The sequence below is a fragment of the Scleropages formosus genome, chromosome 17, assembly GCF_900964775.1.
Source record: "Scleropages formosus chromosome 17, fSclFor1.1, whole genome shotgun sequence".
In the NCBI taxonomy this organism is placed as follows: Eukaryota; Metazoa; Chordata; class Actinopteri; order Osteoglossiformes; family Osteoglossidae; genus Scleropages; species Scleropages formosus.
This window is the reverse complement of record NC_041822.1, coordinates 7997702-8025126: the sequence shown is the minus strand read 5'-3', so window position 1 is coordinate 8025126 and position 27425 is coordinate 7997702. Positions and strand designations below refer to the sequence as shown.

Genomic DNA, 27425 nt, shown 5'->3' with positions numbered 1-27425 from the left:
AATTTTAGTAGTCTGTTAACACTGAGCTGCATTAAAATTTCAACTAACTAGAATTGTTGACATTAAAAATACATGGTCCTTGCAAAATTCCTTTTCACTGCTCATTGTTAAGCATCTGCAAAAATCCTCATCTTGTGTTTTTTGACTTAATAGAGTTCATTGGAAGTCGCTTTGGAGAAAAGCATCTGCTAAATAAATAAACTCAAATGTAAATGTATTTATCACCAACACTCCGCAAACACCAGACACAAGTTATAAATGCAGTGGGAATGAGTTAAATTAATCTGCTTCAGTTTAGGCATCTTTTACTGAGACGTATAAGCTGGGAGGGTACATAAGGGTTACTTTTGCTCAGCAACCCAAAATACATTTCAGAAAATAGATCAGTGAAGAAAATGCAATGAAAATAAATAAATGAACTGGAAAAAATGTTTTTTCACAATTAAAATAGCCAGTTTATTTGCATTTATGGATTGACAGGTTTCGACTGTTTATGACTGAAATGTTATTTAAAATTAATGAATGATGACGGCAGAGGACAGTATATTTTAAAATATATTAATCCGTAAATTCTAGTGCTATATATTTTATTTTTGTTTTCTTGAAGTTGTGCCTTTGCATCTAGTGCTTATTATAGATTTGTACATACCATTAAGATGTTTTTACTTGCTCTGTTGTATTTTGCTGTGTTCCGTCGTATGACAGTTTAACCTTTAATTCCAGCTCAAGTCGCCTTACTGGGCTGCTGAAGTGTGCAGTCTCGCATTTCTCAGTTTAAACGTAAGACTGTCTTTCAGGTCTTTTCCGGGAGTTCGGAGGTGCCAGGTGTGTCCACAACATCGTGAAGTACCGGCAGTGCCGCAAACATGCTCTGTCCATCATCCAGCAGCTGGTGCTCTCTCCCAGCGGTGAGGACGACATGGGCACTCTGCTGGGCCTCATGCACTCGGCCTCCTCCACTGAGCTGCAGCTTAAAACCCACATTCTTGAGGTGAGAGCAGCCTTTCTAGGGTCTACCGGGCTGAAGCACGCTGTTTTACCACGTTCCTCACGCTCGGGTCGCGGCTTACCTAATGCCACCCTTCTGCTCTCTCACCTCTACAGGCCCTCTTGGCAGCCCTGAGAGAGAGCCATCGCACCCGGATGGTCTTCCGCAGGGTGGGTGGCTTCGTTTACATCACATCCCTCCTGGTGGCCATGGAGGGGTCCCTCGCCTCTCCCCCCAAGGACTGCTGGGAAAAGGTGAGCCAGAGCCAGGTGCTGGAGCTGCTGCGGACGGCCTTGTGCACGCTGGTGGCGGCTATGCGCTACGAGCCCGCCAGCTCTCACTACTTCCGAACAGAGGTGCGCTACGAGAAACTGGCGGAAGCTGTGAGGCTCCTAGGTTGCTTCTCGGAGTCCACAAAGACAGTGGTGGCCAGTGCGTTCCCTTCCAACGCCCAGCCGTTTCAGAGGATGCTAGAAAGCGATGTCCTCCCGGTGGATTGCGTGGACCCTGCGCTCAGACACTGCGGCAGGCTCTTCATATACCTGTACAAGGTGGCCACCGACTCTTTCGACAGGTAAGACCAGGGCTGCTTTCCGAAGGTGTTTTTTTTTTCCCCGTTTTGAATTTACATTTCTAGAGCTTTTGTGCTTTGTTTAAGCGTTGTAGAAGTTTTTACAGATTCAGGATAGATTCAAGATGGTTTCTGATCAGGGTGTCACTTCAAGAATTTGGTCCTTTTTATGGGCTTTTTTAGGATGTTTTAATTAAGTAAATGCGTGATGAAGTTCAGGAGCTTATTGTCCTTGCGGTGTAAGAACCGAAGGAGGATGGCGGACCTTGAAAAGTCACTCACAGAAGTCTGTGCTGTGGGGCTCATTTAGGTGATGCTGTTTAATTAATAAGGATTCACATGTCATCCAACTTATTATATTTATCCATTTCTGTTTTAGCTACAGACAAAAGAAACCCCTGAGCATGATCATTTTACTTTAAAGTATTAATCGTATACACAAGACACATTAATGCGGTTCATCAGTTTCGGCCAGACGTACTACTGTCAGTTTTTACATTTCCTTGAATCCTGTGAGTGAAATATTTTTAGATCCCTCTGCATTTAAGGACATGATCACCTTTTGCTTATTGGGTAGAATGGTACTAATACCATGAAAGGGTAAACAGAATGTACACCTTAATAGGTCTGTAGACCCTGTTGACCAGAGATGGTTAATGCAGTGTAGCAGAGGTGTTGTTTGGACTGTGTGTGTCGAAGTGTGTGCTCGTGTGCTCCATCTGAAGGTCGAACTGCTTCCTACACTGTTTTCCTCCTCCCCACTAACTCTGGGCCTTTCCTGGCTGTTGTTGGCTCTGCCGCTGCGATGCGTGCATCTGTGTGTTTGCGGACCTCTGTATGGGTGTAGTCGTGCTGACCAGGTACCTCCCTGCCTGACACATGAGGCTTCGCTTCCCTCCCCCTGGGGTACTCCAGCCATGGCCAGGAAGAGGTACAGCGCCACTAGCCGCTCCCACCTTCTCCTGCTTCTCACCCTTTTCACTCCAGTCCTCAGCTCCCTTCCGCCTTCTGCCGAAAGCTTGCAGTACATATCTCTGCTGACATCTGCTCTAGAACTCCCTTTTTCCCAGTTACATTTTGAGCCTTAAGTCGTAATCTTTCGCTTCGAATTAGCTGATATTTGTTGATCAGTCAGGAAGTGTGTTTTATGAGACATTCACATTAGATGTGACACAGAAAAGACTCATTTTTGTTTGAACAAGTAGGCTTTGACAAGCTTAGATGAAGTTGACAAATTGCTTTTGAACATCACCAGGGATGTTGCTTTTGTATGGTTAAGTGTTAGGAATAAATGATAGTGTGCTGTTCCCTTCAATGTGGTCTTTCGCTGTAGATCTGGCTGCCCCATGGCGTCTGTGCCTGCATCACCTCTTTCTGGGAGAGCTAAGACTGAGTCAAAGACCCAGCCAGGAGAGCCTCCTCTGCATCTCTCAGACTCCATGGTCATTCACCCCGGGGCATGTTTAGCCATGCTGGACTTGCTTCCATCTGTTACCTCCGAGGTTCAGCCTGAGGTACAGGAATCCCTTACCTTCTGCCTTAAGGACATGAAGGTCTTCTTGCTTGTCTTTTTAGCGTCTTGCCGTGGAGGTTTCAAACAGTACGTGACTTTACCACAGCATAGTAAATTACGATGTTTACTTAAGGGAGCGGCTGCCTGTTCTCCACAGCGATGTCATCCTTGTGGCTTTTGAGGATCATCATGAACAGTCTCATTCCTCACATGTTGTTTAAGATCCATTGTGTCTCTTGTCCCCCTTCTCCTTCTCCTCCTCCTCCTCCTCCTCCTCCTCCTCCAGCATGCTGTAGACCTGCAGTTAGCTGTGGCAAACATCCTGCTGCAGTGGGCACAGTCGGAGCGAAACCAGCAGACGCTCTGTGAGGCGGGTCTGCACCTGAGGCTGCTTCAGCGCTGCAGTTGTGCTCTGGCGGACGAAGCACACCCCCTGCACCCACCGCTTCAGAGGGTGTTTGAGAGGCTTGTTTCACAGGCCTCGCAGCCCGTGGTGCTCAGGTAAACACCGCTGGCACATGTGCATGCGATCCTTGCTTGTGCCATGTGATGAAGTAAACACGTCTTTGTGAGCTCTGATCATCTGGAAAAGTCAGCAGCGACGCAGCTCCTTGGTCGAAGCTGTAGATCTGCTGCTACAAGATAATGACCTGTATTTTAATTTTTCAGAGAGTTTCTGCGCTTGGGGAACCCACTAAACTGTGGCGCATGGGACAAGAAGCTTCTAAAGCAGTATCGAGTCCACAAACCAAACACTCTCAGTTACGAAGCAGAGACGGGAAGTAAGACATACATTACCAGCCTGTAATTTAAATCCTTCCAAATTACGAAGAATTTGCAACGGCTAAGTCAGTTTTATGATTATTTTAAGGTTTATGCTTGTTTCAGACACTTAGTAATCAGACCTATGCATGATGCTTTTATGGTAGGACTTTCCATCTAGTAATTGCTACACACTGATTTGTCAGCTTACAGACACAATTGGGACAGTAATTCTGTTTGTAATTTTGTTTGTTCTTAACTCCATTGTAACTTTTACCATTGAGTGACAACCAATGAAGGCTTAACACCGACATCCCAAAAATTATTTACAGTTTAAGAGTCTGTAAAATATCTCAGGTATAGCTATAATAAATAAATTTGTGAGATTAATTTTTAAACGTTTTGAGCTATATTAAAAGGAAAACTAGTTTAAAAATGAACTAGAAATAAAAATATCTTGTCTATGCAGACTCCTGTTCCATGCTAGTTGTTGACTGATTCATCCCATCAACGTGAACATTTTTCATCTTGTTACTAATCAGCAGCTTTTAGAAACATCAGACAAAAGCTGTGAACACTGTTCAATTAGTCCATCCCACATTGCTATTCTGTTTGGGAACTGTGTAAAAAAAAAAAAAAAAAAAAAGAACAATAGGCCTTGCTCCGCAACAAATAGAAGGTTTAAAATATAGATAAGTAAAGAAAATTCAATTCAAAAGAAGTAGACTGCAAAATGTTTTCTAAATGTAATGTAAAATGTTTGTAACTTCGTAATTCGGCAGTGTGTAATTCAAGCAACCAGTGTTGTTCTTTTACTCCTGAGGGAAGTGGTCTTTTTTTTTTAATTTTTGAATGTGTCTTCTCCCAGACACCATGACTATGTCCATGGAAGGTTTTGGTCCCGACAGTGACTTTGCTGGGACTGAAGACAACGGCCAGTACAGAATCAGTCGGAGTCTGGTCCGTTCGGCCAAAGACAGCACCGTGCCTCTGGCCAGAGTCAAGAGCCTTGTCTCCATGACAACACCTCACAACATCAGGCAGCGTGGCTCATCAATCACTCCAGCCTTTGTGGAGTTTGACATGTCTTTAGAAGGGTTTGGGTAAGGCTGGCCTACCTTTATCTCCCAGGGACAGAAATCCCATCAGGGTGCTTGTATCAGGCTTGTTTATCCTTAAGTCTGCTGTTTGCTTTGGTCAAAGTGGGATAGACAAACAGATTGTCTGACCAAGTGAAACAGTGGGCGTCTAATGGTTACATTTTTTTTGGCTGATTCTCACTGAATCAAGTGAGATTTATACTGTGGCACACCCTGGGGCAATGGTGATGTCCATGCTCAGAGGAAGGTTATGAAAGACCGTGTTATTGAGACAGTGGCCAGGAGGTGTAAAGAACATTATTTGCGGTCAATAGGCCTGTTCCTCTGCCTAAGGGAAATTTTCAACACTACTGCTCCGATCAGTGTATGAGTTTTGAGAAGAAGACAGACCCCTTAAAAGAAAACACAGTGGGATAAGGTTCAGGTACCACAGTAGCCTAAGCCGTGGCATTATTGCTACTTGAGTGGTGTAGTGTAGATTATGTGGTATTTGCAGCATCCTGGAGCGGCAGGCAACGTGGCGAAGATGACCGGCTACACAGGAATTTATTCAACGTTAAAAACAACGTGAAAGAGTTTTTCTTGTGAAAAAAAGCAGTTTTATAAACAAGGGAATAAGGAATGTACCTGGAACATGGCCTGTAGGAGAACGATTGCTGTTCAGAATATTACAGCCAACCGTGTAAATAGAGTGTTGTGGATCTCTGTAATTATGCTGTCTGGATTTATGCTTTTCCCACAGGTGTCTGTTCCTGCCGAGCGTGGCTCCTCACAACTTCCCTTCCAACAGCACGAATGGCTCAGGTGCCAGCGATGGGGCGGTGGTCAGTGGCCTGGGATACGGTCAGTCTCCGAACATCTTTATGCATATGGCATTTTCATAGGGCAAATACAGTTCTGTTTCCGTATCCCCCGCGTTTCCGTTCTGCTTTCCCAACACACTTCAACGTTTTTCTGCAACTGTAATAAACCACTTTTTGTTTTTCCCTTGTTTTTTTGATATTGCCCATCTCACCATCACTGAGTGTCCTCCCCTGTCTGCAGGAGAGCGTCTTTTCCCCCCTCCATCGGGTCTCAGTTACTCTTGCTGGCTCTACGTGGACCGCTTCGGGGGCTCAACCCATGAACACCCGGTTCGACTGTTGACGCTGGTGCGCAGGACCAGTTCCTCTGAGGAACACTATGTGTGCCTGGCCATCTCACTGTCCCCCAGGGAGCGCATGATCACCATCTCCACGAGGGAGGAACTGCTGCTGAGCTGTGGTAAATGCTCCTGTCTACCACTCCAGTGGTCTTTCAGTACCTTTCTCATGAGACACAGTGGTTTGAGTCACCACCTCATAACTGAGAGACTGATAGAAAAATTCAGTTTCAAAACCCACCTTCTGCTGTAGTACTTTTGAGGAAGGTGGTTACCCTGAATAGCTCAAATGAACTAAGCAAGCCGTATAAAAGGGCAAGTCATTGTAAATCGCTTATTATACAAACCTGATATTGTAAATTACTCTGGAGAAAGATCAGCTGAATGAATCAATAATAATAATAAATAAGTACCATTGTTTGGAGTTTTACACCTGCCATTTTCTTTTATAAATGATGTAATCAATGCCAGTGTACCTGCCTGATGTTGTTTTAGGCTACAGAGTTTCAGGTGCGCGGGTCTGGGGTTCGAGTCCCATTTGGGGTGCCTTGCGGCAGACTGGTGTCCTGTCCGAGGTGTGTCCCCTCCCCTTCCCCAGCCTTGCGCCCTGCGTTGCCGGGCTAGGCTCCGGCTCGCCGCGACCCCGCTCGGAACAAGCAGTTTCAGACAACGTGTGTGTGAGACTTTTGGATTTTAGGGTTAGGCAGAGAGATGGTGTTTTTGAGCACAATATTTGCTAAAAGCCTGAGGGACCTTGTGTGTGGCCACACCTTGGCCATGGACCGCACCACAGCGGCACCAGGGGGATTGTGCGTCTTCCTTTATTCAGTCAAGAATGCATTTAAACTCCATAGAGAACTATTAAAAATTACTAATAGCTTTTTCAAACCCCGCAATTCCTGACCAGTTGTTACACCCCTAGATTACACATGTATTTGAGATCCAGCTGAATTCCCCCAGCAGATGATTTCAGGGAGGAGCCGTCCTTCTTCGAGGTCCTGCCCTGCTGTGCTCGTTTCCACGTCGCCGACCTCATCGGTGAGGGACATTGGCACCACCTGGTGTTGGTCATGAGCAAAGGTATGCTGAAGAACAGCTCGGCAGCGCTCTACATTGACGGCCAGCTGGTCAGCACTGTCAAGGTGAGCACCTTTCATGCGCCATGACAGCTTAGGCCTGCATTACCGCACCGAAACAGTGCTCTGATTCTGTGATCACCACGCTGTATGTTGTTGCTTTTTTGTAGTTGTGGAGTCTTTTGTTTTTGGTTTAAATTTTGTCTTTATTACTTACAGCTATTTAGATACTTACTCTATGTCCTCATTGCGACAGCTCCATTACATCCACAGCATACCAGGGGGCTCGGGCTCTGGACACACCCCTGTAGCCAGCACGGTATATGGCTATGTGGGCACACCGCCCGCGCAGCGCCAGCTGTCCACGCTCGCCTGGCGCCTCGGACCCACCCACTTCCTGGAGGAGGTGCTGCCTGCCACAAGCGTGTCTGTCATCTACGAGCTGGGCCCCAACTACGTGGGCAGTTTCCAGGCTGTGTACTTGCCCTGTAAGTGTTTGTGGACACACACTTGTGCTTGTGGTTATACTTTTCAAGTTATTTCTCCTTCAGACATTTAATGTAGATAAAATAATCTTAGGCTAACTACTGAAAAATAGAGTGTGTGTTTGTCACTCTTTCAGTTAGGATACTCGGATATTATTGACTATCTATTAGTTTTCCAAATTTAAAATTGTTAACATGTTTACTAAGCTGAAAATTTATCGAACTTCATTTAAATTTAAAGCCTTTAATTCGCCTGAGGTGTGTAGCTGGTTGCAATACAATGTTTTCAGCAGGTGGTCACTCATCTTATGTCTACCCAAAGGTAAAGAGTCAAAAGTGGAAGCTGGCATCCCATTCCCTGTGGCCCTTCTAACAGAAGAGAAGGTATCTTTCAGCCTCTATGCGCTGTCAGTCTCCACACTCACCATGGCCAAGATCAGAAAGGTCTACAACAAGCTGGACAGCAAGGCCATCGCCAAGCAAGTACGTTCTCCTGCCCAGAGAAACCAGTTCCTACTGGGACCCAGCTTAGTAGGACCTCTCTGATCCATCACATTGTATTGCCACCAGGTTGCTATGGTCAGATAAGCTGTTGATGAACCTGTTAGGACCCATGTGGAACACATGTCTCTCCTGGAAGCTCAACACAGTTGTTAAGGGTCAGGAGAGCACAGACTGAAAGGTCGCAAGGGGTCAGATTGTTGCGGTACACAAGGGGCCTGCTTTGACATGTGTTCTCTACCTGTTGCCCCTTAGTTGGCGGTGTCTTCCCACGAAAATTCCACGCCTGTGAAGCTCCTGCACAATGGGTCCGGCCACCTGAATGGGCCAGCGCGCACCGTGGGTGCGGCAGTCATTGGCTACCTGGGTACGATGGACATGATGATCAGCATGATGGCACAAACTGATCCCAATTCATTCCTGCAGCCACACAGCCTGGTCTTGTACTAGTTCTCTCATCATTCCTTTGCATTCCTGTGCTTTCATTTAAAACATCCCATCACAGAACCTTAGATCTCTTTTAATGTTGGCGGTTGTTTTTTATGTAACTAAATGTAAAATCAAATTCATTAGCTTGTCAAATTGGTAGAACTGCAAGATGGCCATGTGATATATACTTTTTCACTGAAGACAGTTTACATTGACCCAAATGCATGTATTTGGTGGTTTTGAAGAGTTGTGGGCGGTGCCCTTGGACTGTTGCACTTCAGGTGTATATATGAGTTCGGTGTTTATGTTAGGACTAAGATGCAGATTTACAAAGTCACTGTCCATTTTCTTTCCAGGTGTTTGTGTTTTTGTGCCCAAGCCAGTGGCAACAAACCTACAGTATATTGGCGGTGCAGCCGCTATCCTGGGCCTGGTTGCCATGGCGTCAGATGTGGAAGGACTGTATGCATCGGTCAAAACGCTGGTGTGCGTTGTCAAGAGCAACCCGCTAGCCAGCAAGGAGATGGAGCGCATCAGGGGATACCAAGTGCGTATGATCCATCAGAAAATGCCAGGAATTTTTCTACTTATTCCAATGCAGACCAAAAGCCGTATTTTCATTAAGTGCTGTTTCTTCTCAGTTGTACCAGATATGGTCAAAATGTGTATAAATGTGTAAAATTCTGCATTTTATGTAGAAACATGCTTGTAACTTGTTGTAACTTACCAAGCATCACCAGAAGCATCTAGATTCCAGTGTGTTTTGTGTGGCTCTGCTGTACCTTGAAACCAACATAAAACATGGTAAATTAAAGAGAACTGATTTCACATAATGGGGGTGCGGTGGGCTTGACCATGTCCTGTTCTCCGGTGGGCCTGGGGTTTGAGTCCTGCTTGGGGTGCCTTGTGATGGACTGGCCTCCTGTCCTGGGTGTGTCCCCTCCCCCTCCAACCTTGCGCCCTGTGTTACCGGGTTAGGCTCCAGTTTGCTGCGACTCTGCTTGGGGCAAGCGGTTTCCGGCAGTGTGTGTGTGATTCCACATATAATGAGCAGTCCAGTTTTAGGAATCGTTATTTTGTACGCATTAGTATTCACTTATTTAGCTGACAATTTTCTCCACACTTCTGGATAATTTTTTACTGGAGCAATTCAAGGTGCATGTCTTGCTCTGGGTCCTCATGTGGAAGACAGCAGGTCTAACCACCCCCACACACACACACACACACACACACACACACACACACACACACACACACACACACACACTTGTCCCAGGGAACCAGAGCCTACCTGGTAACACAGGGCGTAAAGCCAGAGGGGGAGGGAACACACCCAGGACGGGACGCCAGTCCGTCGCAAGGCACCCCAAGCGGGACTCGAACCCCAGACCCACCGGAGAGCAGGACTGCAGTCCAACCCACTGCGCCACTGCGCCGCTGCACCCCCTGCAGGTCTAACCAGTACACTTAAATTAGCTTAATGTTATAAAATATCTTAACATGAGAAAATCTCACAGATAAACTTTCATTGACTAAAATTAAAAGGCACTGTACCGTTTTTGCTATATGCTCATATAGTCAGCCTTGAGGAGAAAGTCAGGATATCCCTGTTGCACAAAGTGAACATCAAACTGTGCTTCAGCTACAGCTGCTTTTCAGCAGAGGGCAGATGAGTGTGGCTCTGTGGCGCTGTCATCTAGGTAGTTTCTTCTCAAGCAGAGCTGCTGCCACTTGCCAGCTGTCCTGTCAATCCTCATCTTAACCTTGCAGATTTTTACAAAAACTTGTGTATCCTGATTTAAGTTTTTACATTTGTCCAAATTAGGTATATTTAAGTTGACCTGGGGCAGCAGATGGTGCAGTGGTTACAGCTGTTTCTTTGTAAACAAAGGTTCCTAGTCTGAGTGCGGCTCCTTCTGTAGTACCCTTGAGCAAGGTACTTGCTGTAGATTAAAACAGTAAGAATACCCTGGTGCATAAATGGGTAAGTCATCATAAGTAGTTTAGTGTAAAAACCTAATATTATAAATTATGGACAAAGAAGTCACAAGTGAAAAAAGTAAATGTACAATTTTCTATGCAATAATACACAGGGAAAGATGTTCAACCCCTCGTGCCAAAATCAAGGGGGGCTGGACACAAACCAACCACGCCACCAGTACTCCATCCCTCCCAAAACCCTACATACCCCTCACCCCCCACCAAACAGTTCCCTCCACTTAAAAAAAAACAAAAAAGAAATCAGCCCACATCATGGGCAAACACCATCCTCCTCGCCGGGAGCCACCGCGAGCACTTCGTTGGGGTTGTCAAGTGGGCACCTTCCTTCGTTGATGTTTCATTGAATTGAGCCCACGACACCTCCAGAAGGCTCAACGGCGAGATCTGGCGTCCCAGACCCACCCCCCTCCATGCCCGCGGTGCCATCCCGGCGACTCCGCCCGCCAAAATGATATATCACGAACGATTATGACATTTCCCTTGGACCTTGTAACGAGTCTTTTGCACTGGTTGTACTGTATTACAGCTGTTGGCCATTCTGCTGAAGAAGAAGCGCGCTCTGCTCAACAGTCACATCCTCCACCTGACCTTCTCCCTGGTGGGCACCATGGACAGCAGCCACGAGACCGCCATCGTCCCCACCTCCACTGCTTTCCAGGAGCTGCTCTGTGACTTGGAGGTTAGGGCGCAGCCTGCAGCAAGGACGAGCGAGAAGAGGGCGCTCCTGCGCCGAGGTCCGGCCTGGGGTCAGGAAAGTGTCAACATTTTCACCCGCTTTGTCCCCTTCGCAGGTATGGCTCCATGCACCCCACGAGTTGCACCTGTCCCTGTTCGAGCACTTCATCGAGCTCCTCACTGAATCCAGGTGAGTGTCTCAGCAGTCTGGGATGTCACCACTGGGCTGTTGGTCTCAGAATCTTCACAAAATTCATAAGGGCGTTTATTTGTAATATTAAGATGTTGTACAAATGTCGTTATATATTTTACTTACCAGTTCTTCTTGAAAATTCTACATATAGTCTATTCTGATTTTTTAATGACAGACAAAAGAGTGCTTCCAATCAGGAGCACGACTTACTGTAACATCTTCCATCATGAATACTGTAATCTTAGTTACATACAGTACGTAATGTTAGTTACATAGTTGTAAATACTGTTGTAAATCCTGTATAATTGTGAGTCTGTGTGTGCAGATGTGCAATGGTGTGCATGTGCATATCTGCTCTCTGGATCTTTCAGCGAGGCCCCCCAGAACTGCAGGCTGCTGCGGGAGCTCCAGATGGTTCCCAAGCTGCTGCTCACCCTGCGGGACCCCTCCCTGTCCCAGGCCTCCATTGCAGCCATCGGCAGTCTGCTCGGCCTGCTGCTGCAGGGCTTCCCCAGCGCCTGCGACCTGCTCAGGTGCTGCAGAGAGCTCTTCAGTAGCGGGAGAATATCATGGAGACTGGAAAGAGCCCACAACCCAGTAACCCAGATGTCCAGTCTCTTTGTCTGGACACTACCTACAGTTTGTGGCTGTTATATTATTAGAATTTTTTTTCTTTTCTTTGAAAATGGAAATGTTTTAGATGTATTTCAACATTAAAGTCCTGCTCCTCATTTCATTTGCTTCTTTCATTAGGTTTGGCCAGTTACTTTCCTCCACATTGCCCACGTATGCGGTGTGTGAGAAATTTGTTGTTATGAAGGCCGATGCAGAAGAAAAGAGTGACCAAGGTATATTATACTTTACATTTCTAAACCAAGCAACAATAAAGGACCTGAAATTGTGACTTAACCGCTGTGTTTAACCTGAAAGCTGATTCTGCTGTTTTCAGTCTGAAACAGCTATATTGTGCATGTAAAATATAAAAGTTGCTAATTGTGTTTGTTGTTAAGGAACTAAAACAAAGTGAAATAGCTATGATTTGTGGAAAACTTCAGAACAGATTTGTCCCATAAAACATGTAATTATATATACTGCTCTCTCAGTTTACAAACATAATTTGGATTACGAGTCTGTTTGTAACTCTTTTCGTACATAAATCTAAAGTCACTTTTACTGCTCAGTTTCAGTCAGTAAGAGCTGATCATAATACTGGTGTCCCTATATTTATTTACAGGTTGTCATCTAAGAGCTTGAGATTTCTACAATGTATAATATCGTGGGAGACTTTATATTATTAATAGTTTAATGTTATTTTTTTATTCTATTTGTACACTCAAACTAATTTCATATTACAGAAATAAACATACTAGGTTAAATATTCATATGAATACAGATTATTGTGGATACTTTTTGATTTACCTTAGTAAATTGTCACCACAAACTCCTATTTAATGCTGATAGATAACATTCAACATCATCCTACCATTTTCATCTTTCTTTGTTATCTGTACTTTGGTCTCCATGGCAACAGGCTTCTTTTTCTTTTTCTTTTTCTTACCAGTGCTTTTAGCATCACTCACACATCAAACACAAGCTGTAAACACTATGGAAGCCCGTTCAATTATTCTGGTGCCACACTTCTTTTCTGCTTGTGTGCAAATATTTCGCTGCTAATAATTACCTTTATGGGTAAACCTAGGTTGCACTCACTATTTAACAAAAAAATCTGTAACAAAAGATAATGAAAGAAAGTAAGCAATTTTTTTTTGAAAAAGTAAATCTTTTTTTTTTTTTTAAGTTAGGTTACAATTTTTCAAGAAACAAACTGTTCATAGCCCAAGGACCAAATGTACTATATGGATATGTAGTGCTTTAAAACCTGCGCAACATAGAGTTGACCTTGTTTAATTCAACTGTTTATCATTAGCTGGAGTTAAGTTTAGCGTTTCTTTCCTTTAGGAATCAAGGACGATGCGGGGGATCTCTCTGCCAGTCTCATCCTACTGAGAAACAGACTTTTGGACATCTTACTGAATCTGCTCTTTACCACCAAAGAAAAGTGCGCCGTTAATACCCTGTACGTCCCCATTCTTTACTGCCAGCTGACAATTCTCCATAAGTATGAAAACATTTTGAACATACCTCTCATTAATGATCATCCTCAGTTTGTGTCTCCGCTCTCTTGACGTGTTGCTTTGTATTGTTAGTGAGTTTTTAGGGTTGTCGGGGTTCTGGGTTTATGACGAACGAGAGTTGCGTGAGAGAGCTCGGGCTGTTTGTGGTCACGTCCACCGCCTACAGGGCATGCGAGGAAATGGCACGGACGCTGGGTTTCGACTGGCTACTCGCGTTCGTGGAGGAGCACCTGCACCCGAGCACCGTGACGGCAGCCGCGCGGATCCTGGTGACGCTGCTCAGCAGCCAGCCCCTTCTGGCCCGCTTCAGGGAGGGTCTGTGCGGAGGGGGCTGGCTGGACAACACTGAACCTGTGCTCACTGACAGGATTGGCACTGTACTAGGTGAGCCAGACTCCTGAGGGGCTGGGAGTTACCGTGGCTTTGATACTGAGCCACCCCTGCCCCTTTTCTTCTAGGCTTCAATGTTGGCCGTGGTGCCGGAGGAAGGTGCGTCATACGGGAGATCAATCGGGAGGCCTGCCATTTCCCAGGGTTCCCTGTGCTTCAGACCTTGATGCCAAAGCACAGTGATGTGGCAGAGCTGCACTTCCTGCTGATGGCACTATTCTTGCAACAGCCGGTGGCAGAGCGTCCACGCAACCTGCACGTCAGTGTCTCTATGTAACCCTTCGCATTACTGCGCCACAGCCACACCTCCGCTTGAAGGTCACTAATATTTGAACAGTAACTGGCTGTTTGCGTTACTCTAGCATTTTCTGATTTCTTTCTAAATCGAAGCCATCTGTATGTTTTGCACTGTATTTGGATTTTTTTTTATATTTACATTGGAAGCCCTGCAGTGGCGTTCCATCCAGGATACACTTTGTCTCTATTTTGAGGGATGGGCTCAAATAAAACCAGTTGTTTGTTATATTGTCTGCTGCAGTATGTGCCAAGTGCACTTTTCAGTTCTCTTTTCAGGATTGTTCTGCTTCTTGGCATTCTCCCTACAGTGTGACTTGGACGCTGTGTGGACGTTCATTTTTGGCATTCCCGCATCCAGCGGCTCCATGGGGGACTGTCCAGGGGGCTCGGTTCACAGCGTGTGTACGGAGGCAGCCTTCCTGCTGCTGGCCATGCTGCGTGGCCTCTTCAACCTGGTGAGAACAGGAGGCTGACATGGCTGGAAAATTGTTTTCTGTTAAATTTTGATCAACTCCTTTCTTCTACTCCACGTTTTGCATTTGGGAGACAGATTAATGTTGACTGATGGCACGTCGGATTCCCAGAAATCAAGCAGTAGGTTCATGATTAGTTGGCAATAAGCTGGTGTTTTCTTTCATGACAGCCGTGGCAGGCAGAAGAGGAAGGCTCTTGGCTCCTGGAGTACCCCGCCACTCTCATGCAGTTTCTCGGGCACTTCTACCACAATCTGCCCGAACTGGCCTCCATGTGGACCACCCCCGAGTTCCTGTGTGTGCTTGCAGCCACCGTCTTCCCTTTCAACATTAGGCCCCACTCTGAAATGGTATATTTACATGTTTTCACCTGGAGAGAGGGTGACATGCTTCAAGCTGTTCTGACAAGATTTGTTTCTTTGGAAGATCCTTCTGACCCATTCTGTCTCTTTCCCTGCGTCAGGTGAGCGACCTTGAGAACGAGAGCAATTCCCCAGCGGAGGATTTAAAGGCCCTGTCAGCCGAGAAGGGCCTGAACCGCAGCCAGTCAGAGTACTGCAATGTGGGCTCCAAGACCTACCTGACTGGCCACCCTGCCAGGAAGTGCATCTTTGACTTCATGAGGGTGCTGATTATGGACAACCTGTGCACGGTCCCTGCCAGCAAGCAGACGCCTGTCCTTGATTTGCTGCTCGAGGTGTGTACTCACTTGTGATCCCACCTTTGCCTTAGAGCACAACTGTACAGAAACTCTGCAGCCACAAGTTTTAAGGGGATGGGGAGTGTCTGGCAAAATGTCATGTGGTTGATATAAAAATTGTAATGACAGTAGAAAATTGCGATGGAAAAGCCTGGATTCGATATATTAAGCTGTAACTGATCACCTGTGTCATGGACGGAGAAATGACATCATGCATCTGCAGGCTTCCCCAGAGCGAGCCACTCATTCCCAGCAGGCCGAGTTCCAGTCCTCCATCTTGGACGGTGTAATGGAACAGGTGCTGGGTGCAAAAGTCTTTTCAGGTGAGATCTCATATTTCGTGGTGATGCTTGAAAACTCAGTTTTTAACCTTGGCATTCCTATTTTTGCACATAGTTGTTTGCATTTATATTTACATTTTTGCATTTACGTTTATTAATTTAGCAGACGCTTTTTTCCAAGTGACGCACATCTCAGAGAAAAATAGAATGAGTACATTACGTCAACAGAGAGATTTGGATCCATGCACATGATTCATTACAGTCAATTAGTTACGAGTCGCCATATGAACCAGTGTACATCACACCAGTAGCTGTATTAAGGCTTATTAAATATATTTTTATTAAAACTACCAAACATAAACATGCTTATCATACACCTACGAAATCGGGGAGAAGCGAGTCCGAAAGCGGTAAGTTTTGAGACCCTTCTTAGAGGTAGAAAAATTCAGCAGTCCTGAGTGAGAGAGGGAGGTCAATCTACCACATCGAAGCCAGAATCGAAAACCTGTGTGTTTTTCATTTTGAACCTTTTGTGCATGGGACCACCAAACAGGCAGAGGTGGAGGAGCATAGCAGTCTGGTAGCAAGTGATTAGGTCTTGTAGTTATTGAGGATCAGATCCATTAATGGTCTTTTAGGCCATAACTAGAGTCTTGAATTTGATGCAGGCAGCTATAGGAAGTCAATGCGGAGAGACAAGGAGGAGCGATACATGGGAACGCTTTGACAGGTCAAACGTAACTCGTGCAGCAGTGTTGTGTATCATCTGGAGAGTTTTGATGGTAGAAGCTTGAAGACCAGACAAGACAGAGTTGCAGTAGAGTTGAGAGTTGTAGTAGTCCAAGCAGGATATCACCAGTGCTGGTGATCACCAGCCACTGGACCAGGAATTGCGTAGCGTTTGTTGTGATATAGCAGAGGATCCTGTTATGCAAGATGTGTCTGCAGGTCCAAGTTGTGGCTTTGATATTTTGAGAGGAATATTGGAGAGATTACAGATTTACTACATATCCGTTTACGCAAGTAGAAAATTTAATGAAGACATTTTAGTTGAAATACTTTGATTTTTGGCACAGGATAATTTCCAATCTTGAAATTTAAAACAAAAAAAAATGATCAGAAGGCAATTTCTTGAACCGCTCATCACCTTTGTGTGGTGTACATTTACACTTACATTTACTAATTTAGCAGACGCTTTTCTCCAAAGCGACGTACATCTCATAGAAAATCCAATATGTGCATTTCATTAAGAGAAAGTGACCGATGTTCATCACGAGTAGCTGCATGAAACTCAGAATAGCGACGATTCCTGATCACCTTCCTACTATTTTTTTTTTTTTTTTTTTGAGATTCACAGACATTTCTGTATATTGCAGGAGTAGCTGCGTAAAGGTTTATCCGAGCATGATCATAAAGTTATGGTGTATGAACTTTTACACCTTACATGAACTTAAGAGATCATGGGCAAAGTGAGTCTGGAAGAGGTGAGTTTTCAGACCCTTTTTAAAGGTGGACAGAGGTTCAGCAGTTCTAAGTGAGAGGGGGAGGTCGTTCCACCACAACGGAATCAGAACCGAGAACCTCTGTGCTTTTGCTTTTGGACCTTTCTTGTGTGGGACCACCAAGTGTAGCAGTCTGGTTGAGGTGTAGCAGATGATCAGGTCTTGTAAATAGCTGGGAGCAGTTCTATTGATGCATTTGTAGGCTATAATCAGGGTCTTAAATTTGATCCGGGCAGCTAGGAAGCCAACGCAAAGAGACGACTAGAGGAGATACATGGGAACACTTTGGAAAGTCAAAAACAACTCGTGCAGCAGTGTTCTGTATCAGCTGCAGAGGTTTGATGACAGTAGCTGGAAGGCCACGTAGGAGAGAGATGCAGTAGTCCAGGCGGGATGTCACCACGGACTGGAGAAGTAGTTGCGCGGAGTCTGTGGTGAGATAAGGACGGATCTTGTGTATTTTGTGCAGGATGTATCTGCAGATCTGTGTTGTGGCTTCAATGTTCTGAGAGAATGATAGACTTGAGTCAATCATTACCCTCGGACTCCTTGCCGAGGAGATAGGCAAAACAGTGAGTTGTCCAAGTTTGATAGGGAGTTCACGGCAGGACAGGCCAGCTGGGAGGTGAAGGATCTCTGTTTTGGAGATGTTTAATTGTAGGTGGTGATCAGACATCTGTGCAGTGCTGTCCAAGAGGCAGGCGGTGGTGCGCGAGGAAATGTCCGATGCCCCAGGTGCAAATGAGAGGAAGAGCTGGGTATCATCGGCATAGCACGGGCACTTGTGGCAGTATGGTGGCACAGCGAGTAGGGCTACTGTCTCACAGCACCTGGGTAGTGCGAAAAAGACATGGGTTCGATCCCCACTCAGTCTGTGTGGAGTTTGCATGTTTTCCCTGTGTCTGCCTGGGTTTCCTCCAGGTGCTCTGGTTTCCTCCCACAGTCCAAAGACATGCTGTTCAGGTTTACCCATAGTGTGTGAGTGACAGACAGAGAGAGTGTGTTCCACTGATGTATGGATGAGTGACCCAGTGTAAGTAGTGTATCTAGCAGTGTAAGTCACTGTGGTGAATAAGGTGTGTGGGCTGGTAACACTACATAGAGTTAATTGGAAGTTGCTTTGGAGAAAAGCATCTGCTCAGTAAATGTAAATAGTAGTGGTAGCTGAATGCATGGGAGACAGTGAGAGGGCCAAAGGAAGAGGTATACTTTGAGAGGAGTAGAGGGCCCAGTGCCGAGCCCTGCGGGACACCAGTTGAGAGGGGCAGAGGAGAAGAATGGGTGCCCCTCCAGACCATTTGATGGTATCTCTCTGATAGGTAGGACTCAAACCATATTAGTGCTGTTCCTTTGATGCCACGTTGACCAAGAGAGGACAATTAAATCCGGTGGTTGACAGTGTCGAATGCTGTAGAGAGCTCGAGTAGGATGAGGACTGAGGAGAGGAAGGCTGCTCTAGGCGACTGGAGAGCATCAGACACTGCCAGGAGCATTGTGTCCATGGAGTGCCCAGCTTTGAATCCACACTGATATCCGTCCAGGAGACGGTTCCGGGTGAGGAATCCAGATAGTTGATTGTAGGCCGCCTGCTCTAGAGTTTCTGGCAGGAAAAGGAGGAGGGAGACTGGCCTGTAGTTTTGGACTGAGTCAGGATCACCTGATCACCTTTGTGTGGTGTACCTATACAAAAGATTTTGTGTGCCATTACACAATTCCTCTTAACTGCTTTGTGTCAGATGAAGAGGCCCATCTCCCCCTCACCAGTGGAGGAAGCCACCAGGTCCTGGTCAACAATGTCTTCTACTTTACCCAGCGTGTGGTGGATAAACTGTGGCAAGGAACGTACACCCAGGAGCCCAAAGTGGTGGTGGAGTTCATCATGCAGCTTATGGAACATGTATATCAGGTCCGTCTTCTTGGTCTTTCCTTTGTAAAAGATGTAAAATGGACAGGGTAAACTGAATTTATGCGATGCAGAATTACACTGATCCTGTGATACATAGTGTAAGGACATACAGAGGTTTGTCTCCAGAGCTGGTTGCTTGACAGAGTTTATTTGTGCCTTCTCTTGTAATAGACGCAATACAAGAGGAGGTCCCAAGGCTCGACCTTGGACCTTCTCTACCAGTGTCTGAACAGGACCATCCTCTACCAGCTTTCCCGACCACACAAGGCTGTCTTGCAGCAGGTGGCCCTGCTTGACACCCTACGCGTCTTGGTAGTCAACCACGATCTGGTCCTGGGCCCTAGCAACCACGACCAGGAGTTCGTTGCCTGCCTAGCCTACTGCTTAATCCGCCTGCATGTGGGGAGGTGAGACTCTCTCTGTGGAGGTGATAGGGTCCCCTACAACAGGGTGCCTATACTCTGTAGCTTCTGATGTTTCAGAAGGTACCAGCTGAACAAGCTTGCTGCCTAGTTCTTTTTAGTATGCATACAATCACTCTGGAGTTACGCTATTAGAAGTTCATTTATTAATTAATTTATTAACCATATTTAGTTTTTAGCTTATGTGCTTCTTGAAATTTAAAAATACTTAGCTGTATAAATAGACAAACCATTGTAAAGTTTATAATCTAACACTGTAAGTTGTTTTGGGGCAAACGCATCATCTAAATGAATAACTAATATGAATATATACAGTCGGGACAGCTATGTATTTTGCAAATGCTGCTTGAATTACTTTACACACTTAGAAGATTGCTGCCAAAAACCTGTCTTTGATGTCTGCTTTCTTGCATAGTAAGCGCAGACTGACAAGACCTCTTGAAACTTTGTTCTCTCAAGCAGCGCTGAGGGATTTGGCCTGGAGGCGGAATCTCGTATGACCGCTTGGCATTTGGCCATGCCAGTGGAGATGGAGGCTGGTGCCATACATTCACAGGATGTCAGTGAAGGTAAAAGCAATAATGACTCATTTTAGGAGCTCATGCTAAAGGATCGTAAAGGCAGCCTTGTTGCTCAGAATGTCTCTTGCTTCGTTGGTGCTGGATTTCCGTATTGATGCCGGCTAATTGAGTGGAACACATATTCCTATGGAAAAGTGCACAAAAAAATCTACATTTACGATTCTTATAACTTACATCTAACATTCTTAGATTTTCATGGTCACGTTGTTATGTTTGCTACATACAGGACGTCAGCTTTTGATGAAGGCGGTGAGCCGTGTGTGGGCTGAGCTCATTCTCAGTAAGAGGCCGGTGCTCGAGGACATCATCAGAACAAGCCTGCCCGCCAACGAGCGTGGCCACGTGGACTTCGGCTCTGCCCAGGCATTGCTGGAGGAACCAACTGCTCGGTGCTGGCAGAGCCACCTGGGTGAGCGGTGCAAGAATTTCACATGTAACTTTTCGAGTTACAAGCAAACCGAATCATCAATATATTGTTGATTGTTTACAGACGTTGAGTCTGACAGCCCTAGAATAATCGTACCCTTGTTCAGTATACAGACCAACTGCTCCTGATATTTTGGATTTTTCCCCAATGAAGTAGGAGTCATGAGCCAATCACAACCTCTGAGAAATGTTTTCCTTTTATTTTTTTTATTTCCCTCTTAATTATGTTTAGTATCTTATCACCTTCATGTTTTTATTACTGTTTCTTGAGACTGTTTTTAAGTGTTTGTGGAAATATTTGGACACGTCTGGAAAGTCAAGGAACGCACCATTTTTTTCTCCGTTTTAAAATAATGAGAAAGGACCTCCCGGTTTACAGACTCTTGGTGTACAAACTGTTTTCAGGAACGAATTAGGTCCATATAACAGGGGATACCTGTACATACGTTTAGTTGTCTTGTTTGACCTTAGTCTTAACAACTGCCTGCTAACCACCTTGAAGCTCAGTCTGATGGTGCTAGAGTGTAACTGGAGTAGTATTACGGTAAACAATGTGGACTGTTCAAGACAAAGTTGGTGTGCATGTTTTTCTTCTCTCCTCTCTCTCCAGCTCTGGAGAAGAAGTGCATCAGCCGGGGAGAGGCAGCTGCCCCCATGGCAAAATCCAAGCTGTCACGGGTCAGCAGTGGGCTGGGCCTGTCCAAGCTGACAGGGCAACGGCGCAGCAGGAAGGAGAGTTCACTTAGCAAGAACCACCTTTCTGCCCAGGTACTCCGCAGACAGGGACGCAGGTCGTCTTCTCTGTATACTGTCGTCTTTTTGTCATGTGGCTGAAAGACAGACGCCTGCTTCATGTTATCTGTCCCTTCTCTGCTTCATCAGGACATCTTTCAGTGGATGTTTACCCACATTTCAGTTGTTCAGGACTTGGTCGCAATGCAGTACAAGGAGTATCAAGAGGTGAGAAGGACACGACTTAGCGCTCCTTCCGTTCTTTCACTAAGCACAGTGGTTTATGTGTACAAGAAAGGGCCCCTGTCATGTTCCTGTGACATCTACCCTTGAGGTGTGATATGCCACACCTTTGAGCAAGCCAACCAATCTCAGGCAAACAATTTTGCTCCGTGATTCTTTGTGACAGCGGCAGCAGAACACTCTGAAATACGTAACGGAGGAGTGGGCAGGCATCGAGTACGAGCTTCTGCGAGAGAGGGGCCTGTGGGGCCCGCCCATTGGCTCCCACCTGGACAAGTTCCTGCTGGAGATGACGGAGGGCCCATGCCGGATGAGGAAGAAAATGATTCGCAATGACATGTTCTACATCCACTACCCCTATGTGCCAGACACGGAGCCTGAAGAGGACTCTCAGGTGCAGAGACCGAAAGCCAGCCCTACCGCAATTGCACAAGGCTGAGATTTCAAATTTCTATGAAAGCCTACCAAAAAACTGCAGAAACACAAGCTTATTAATTTACTATAACTATATCTCTGAATTGGCTCTTGAGGTTGTTTTCAAATGATGGTGTGTTCCTCCTCAGCTGGATTAAAGTCAGTTCAGGTTACGTTTGAGTCTTTCCATTACACACTAAAACAACATGGAATGTTTCATCGACCAAAATCCAGTGAAATGCTTAAGCTTCTTAAGCTGCCCAAAAATCCTTGCAGCTCAGTGGTGTGCCATTGGCTGTTTGCCATCTCTTTATTCAATTAAATTCAATTCATTTTTATAGAGCGCTCTTCTCAGGCAGTGACACGGAGCGCTTGAACAGAGGCACAGAGCAAAGAAACAAATACATGAGACAAAGAAACAAATAAACTTCAGAACTGGCATAATACATTATCAGTGCTTTTATAAAGCTATAAGTACCCCTACTGGCTGAGGAAAGGAACAAAAACCCCCAACTGAAAGTCAAGGGACAAAAATCCACTGGGGGTCAAGTGTCAGTGGCTGCCCCCTCACCCTTCCTGGGCACTCTACATTAAACAAGACTTCCATGTCAGTTTACAACTAATAATAGTATTGTTACTGTATCATAACTCGATTTCCCAGTTCAGCAAGATATGTCTCGTCCATTATGGCAGTTGGTCATCAACTTCACTCAGCATGGGGTGCTTGTGTGACGGCCAGCCGGCCTTCTCAGATCTTATTGTAGGGAAACATTGTTCAAAAGAAGAAATTGTTCATAATTTATAGCTTAAATAAATTAGACAGTTTAATACATTTAAGTACAGAGGTGGAAAAAAACAGAAACGCAGCCAAGTGGAATTAAGTTTCTCTGTAATATGCCCGAGTGAACATGTAAGTCTGTAGTCTGGATTTAAAGACTGAGACAGACGGGGCATTTCTGACAGTAACTGGTAGGCTGTTCCACAGTTCAGGTGCTCTGTAGCTAAAATTATTTAATAAGGAAAGGCAGTCAATAAATTACAGGCATTTACTTGTACATTCATTAATCTCACCTAGGAAATATTTGGGCACACCATTTGAAGCTCACACACTTGATTTGGCAAAGACCTTTTTGTGCTATATCTTGAGGACATTCTTACAATTTTGTCTTAAAAGCACTTAATAGCAGCCTACTTTTATTTATCAAATTAAATGTATGAACTTATAGTATATTTTACTGTACAATTGTACTATTTGTACAATTGGAAGATTTTTAATTTTTGCCCATTAAAATATAATATGATTCAAACTTTTGGACACTGTAGTTATGGCTTCTTTTTTTTTGCTGAATGATGTTACCTCCTACAGGGAAAGGTATAATGAAAGTGACTGGCACTGTGGTGTTGTGCATAATTATTTATGGTACAGTATATAATATGACATTTCTTTCTGAAGTACTTTGCTTTTAGGATTTCCTCATATCATTTAAAAATCCCTCTAGAAAGTGACTCGCTATCGGAGGGCCATCAGCTATGACAGCAAGGAATACTACATGCGTGTGCTGTCGGGGACCCCGGGCATGTACCAGCACTCCATCGATCAGAGCTCGGAGGGAGAGATGATTCAACATGACCCTGCATACGTGGAAGACACTATCACTGAGGTCAAAGGTACTGACCATACGACAAGGTGAAAGGCTAGTTTGGAATGAGGCCTGATGCAGTCTTACCCTGTTGATTAAACCAGAGAAAGCATTTTCTCCACCTCTTTCTATTCATTTTTGTTACTGTAGTGCCATTATTTTTTTGTCTTTTTTGTGCCATTTTAGTTGTGGTGCCCTGTACATAAAATCTGGACTATGTCCTGTAACCTCCTCGTTACAGGTCTGGTGAAGCCCCCTCTCAAACGCACATGCTCCAACATGGATGGTGCAGAGGACGACGGACAAGAGCAGGCAATGGATCAGCTGCTGGAGGCTGTATCTGCAGGTGAAGATGAGAAAGCCGACAGCACTGCTCTGCTACGCCTGCTGGAGGAGGGGGAGAAGGTGATCCCAGTCATGACTCAAACAATTCTAGGAGAACCGAATCAGCCCCTCTGAACAGAGCATCTACTGCTTCTGCTTCCATGGTGCTCTGCATTAGTAAAGCCAGCTGTGAAGCAGTTAAGCGTGCACATTACCAATGTTGCTCCTCTGCCATCCAGATCCAGCATATGTATCGCTGTGCGCGGGTCCAAGGCCTGGACACCAGCGAGGGCCTGCTGCTCTTCGGAATGGAGCACTTCTACGTGATCGATGGCTTTACCATGACCACCACCCATGAGATCTGCGACATTGAGACACTCTCTGCAGAGTGAGTTAAATTTACTCACGTGGGTCTGTGAATCTTGGAGTGGAAACCAAAGCCTGTGTAAACTACCCTTGTTTATTTAGCTTTCAAAAGAATCAGGAAATAGCATTTCAAAGTAAATTAAGAATAAGTAATTGATGACAGATAAATCTTCTGGACTCGAAGGCTCAGTGCACCACTACTCACCAATACAGTCAGTTCTGATACATCACAATATTTATCTTCCTTTGAAACATTGCGTTTACCTAATTGGCATAAAAAAATAACAGTTTCAGAGGAAAAAAATGGTGTTGGGGCAGAGCACATAAAATACAGTAATTATCACCCAGAAAAAACTCATATCACAACCAAAAATAAGTAATAAAGAATATGAAAATAATGACAGGAGATGAAGTTTGTGGTGTGGTGCTTTGTTCATTTAATCCAAAGCTGGTTCCAACATTCAACTGTAACATTTAACAGCTTTTCTTTTGCAGTCTTCACCAGACCGCCGGAATGCGTCTTTACAATCTTACCACTTTGGCCAGCTATATTTAACTGTGTCTCAAAACTAAACACTAAATGCAAAAAAACTGAATTCTCAGGATGAAATTACATTACTCTTAAATTGCACTCAGAAGTTTGTGTGATGCAAATTGTGTTCTTCATTCATTGCAGTATATCACATATCAAGGTTGCATAATTGCATCACATGTGGTAGCGGAACGGACAGTACAGCTCTAATCTCTGTAGTGTGTTTAAAGCCCCAACAGTGTGTTTTAAATTTCTCTCCGCACATCTTGATGTTGCAGCACATACGAGCCCATCATCCCCAGGGGAGCGCATCAGGGCCAAAGCCAGCTGAGGAGAACCTGCAGCATCTTTGCGTACGAGGACATCAGGGAGGTGCACAAGCGCCGCTACCTGCTGCAGGTGAGCTGTGAGCTCCCTTTTCACTCATCCTTACAGCTCCGCTACAGAACCGATGACCTGCTCTAATTCCCAATTTCTACGTTTTCCTTCCTGTAACAGCAAGTGACATTTTTCCACCCCACTTTATTTTTGTCTCTCTAGCCAATGGCGGTAGAGGTGTTCTCTGGTGATGGAAGGAACTACCTGCTGGCATTCCAGAAAGGTGTCCGGAATAAAGTCTATCAGAGGTGCTTCCTCCAGGGTTCTCTTTTATGAGACGCTCTATAATCAAGCTGAAGTGAGAAGAACTATGAGTTATCAGTTTTCTTTGTTCAGTGTGCAGTCAGTCACTCTGTTCTCTGTATATTCAGATTCTTGGCGGTGGTTCCATCGCTGGCTGACAGCTCTGAGTCTGTGTCTGGCCAGCGCCCCAGTACCAGTGTAGAGCAAGGGTAGGTATTTCGGTTCCTGAGACCAAATTGAAAGGTGTATTTTATGTCTTCAGCTGCTTCTATCTCTCCATTGTCCTTTGTGTTCACGCAGCTCTGGTTTGCTAAGCAGTTTAGTCGGTGAGAAATCTGTAACGCAGAGATGGGAGGTAAGCAAACAGCCTCTAAGAATTTCTTTTTGGGCATCTCTTGATGTTTCTGTTAATTTTCCTTGGACAGATATAATGTTCCATGCTCTGGCCTTGTCTTTGTAACAGCGAGGAGAGATCAGTAACTTCCAGTACCTGATGCACCTCAACACTTTGGCAGGCAGGTCTTACAATGACCTAATGCAGTACCCTGTTTTCCCGTGGGTCCTCGCTGACTACGATTCCGAGGTACTGTCAGAGCTTTTTCTTGAATACCTAAAGCTGTAGCAGGTCTATAATCTTAGTCAGAAACTGTTCTTGACTCGGTTGAAGTCCTTCCTTCCAGCATCTATAGAATTCAGTATTTATGAAAGTAGCTGCTTCTTCTTGCAAATAGCGCAAGTGGATGTTTGCATGAATGTAAAAGCTACTATTGTACACAGGCTTCTAATCTTATGGATGATGCTGGGACCAGAAATCGGTTCATATTGTTTGTTCTTAAGGTCATTATTGCCACCTATCAACAAATGCTTTATAATGCACATATCCCTGAGTTTATTTTTCGGTTAGGTGCTGTAAAAATTTCAAATATAGCTATTATAAATAAGAAATACTTTGTAAGACTTATTTTACTATTTTTATTAACTTCAGGGTACATATATTGAAACTAAAACGACTGAAAATAAAAAAGCCTTCTCTTCACCAACTCCTGCTCAATGCAGATTGTTGACTGATTCATTGTATTAATATATGCAGCGTTCTTCATGTGGCTAGGGCTCATCGACACTCACAAATACCAGACGCAAGTTGTAAAGAGTGTGGAAAAGAGCTGAACTAAGACGGTCCTGCATGTCGATTCTGTCTGAGTGCGTTTTGCTGACACCTGGGAGCTGAGTGTATACACAATGCTTTCGTTCTACAAGTGCTAATTTTGGAAAATTCTCTCACACACACACACACACACACACACACACACACACACACACACACACACACACACACACACACACACACACCGCTTGTCCCATATGGGGTCACAGGGAACCGGAGCCTAACCCGACAACACAGGGCGTAAGGCTGGAGGGGGAGGGGACACACCCAGGACGGGACACCAGTCCATCACAAGGCACCCCCAGCGGGATTCGAACCCCAGACCCACCAGAGAGCAGGACCTGGTCCAATCCACTGCGCCACTGCGCCCCCTTGGAAAATTTAATACTATTCAATTTATTTTTATAGAGCGCTCTTCTCATGCAGTGACACAGAGCACTTGAATACAGGCATAAGGCAAAGAAACAAATACAACAAAAAAGACAGCTGACTACACACACACAGACACACACACCCACACCATCTGAGCCGCTTGTCCCATGTGGGGTCACGGGGAGCCGGAGCCCAACCTGGCAACACAGAGCACAAGGCTGGAGGGGGAGGGGACACACCCAGGACAGGACACCAGTCCATCACAAGGCACCCCAAGTGGGACTTGAACCCCAGACCCACTGGAGAGCAGGACAAGGGCCAACCCATTGCACCACCACACCCCCCCCCCCAGTTGACTACAGACTAGCAAAGTACATTATCAATGCATTTATCAAAGTTATATGTATGCCAACTGGTGCAACAGAGGAAAGGAACAAAACACCCCAACTGAAAGTCAAGGGAGAAAAA

The 27425-nt window shown here is 45.2% G+C and overlaps 1 protein-coding gene across 6 annotated transcripts in view; it reads left to right on the top strand.

Annotated features, from left to right (window-relative positions):
• The window catches only part of wdfy3 (WD repeat and FYVE domain containing 3), a 54924-nt gene that overhangs the window by 18640 nt on the left and 8859 nt on the right, over positions 1-27425 (top strand). For 3 of the 6 annotated variants that reach the window (XM_029259342.1, XM_029259341.1, XM_029259338.1), the window contains 40 exons: positions 798-991; positions 1105-1562; positions 2407-2490; positions 2893-3073; positions 3359-3573; positions 3742-3854; positions 4703-4937; positions 5677-5777; positions 5979-6197; positions 7036-7217; positions 7408-7639; positions 7959-8119; positions 8393-8504; positions 8923-9113; positions 11094-11246; positions 11359-11432; positions 11807-11968; positions 12189-12283; positions 13395-13512; positions 13737-13954; positions 14029-14219; positions 14566-14712; positions 14901-15080; positions 15194-15427; positions 15654-15753; positions 18950-19119; positions 19291-19526; positions 20001-20110; positions 20349-20531; positions 21159-21316; positions 21431-21508; positions 21690-21917; positions 23437-23605; positions 23819-23982; positions 24141-24289; positions 25078-25198; positions 25340-25425; positions 25549-25629; positions 25721-25775; positions 25884-26003. In XM_029259342.1, the coding sequence (XP_029115175.1) occupies positions 798-991; positions 1105-1562; positions 2407-2490; positions 2893-3073; positions 3359-3573; positions 3742-3854; positions 4703-4937; positions 5677-5777; positions 5979-6197; positions 7036-7217; positions 7408-7639; positions 7959-8119; positions 8393-8504; positions 8923-9113; positions 11094-11246; positions 11359-11432; positions 11807-11968; positions 12189-12283; positions 13395-13512; positions 13737-13954; positions 14029-14219; positions 14566-14712; positions 14901-15080; positions 15194-15427; positions 15654-15753; positions 18950-19119; positions 19291-19526; positions 20001-20110; positions 20349-20531; positions 21159-21316; positions 21431-21508; positions 21690-21917; positions 23437-23605; positions 23819-23982; positions 24141-24289; positions 25078-25198; positions 25340-25425; positions 25549-25629; positions 25721-25775; positions 25884-26003 (6458 nt within the window). The remainder of the gene's footprint in view (positions 1-797; positions 992-1104; positions 1563-2406; positions 2491-2892; positions 3074-3358; positions 3574-3741; positions 3855-4702; positions 4938-5676; positions 5778-5978; positions 6198-7035; positions 7218-7407; positions 7640-7958; positions 8120-8392; positions 8505-8922; positions 9114-11093; positions 11247-11358; positions 11433-11806; positions 11969-12188; positions 12284-13394; positions 13513-13736; positions 13955-14028; positions 14220-14565; positions 14713-14900; positions 15081-15193; positions 15428-15653; positions 15754-18949; positions 19120-19290; positions 19527-20000; positions 20111-20348; positions 20532-21158; positions 21317-21430; positions 21509-21689; positions 21918-23436; positions 23606-23818; positions 23983-24140; positions 24290-25077; positions 25199-25339; positions 25426-25548; positions 25630-25720; positions 25776-25883; positions 26004-27425) is intronic. The other 3 variants (XM_029259340.1, XM_029259339.1, XM_029259343.1) reach the window with 3 other exon arrangements.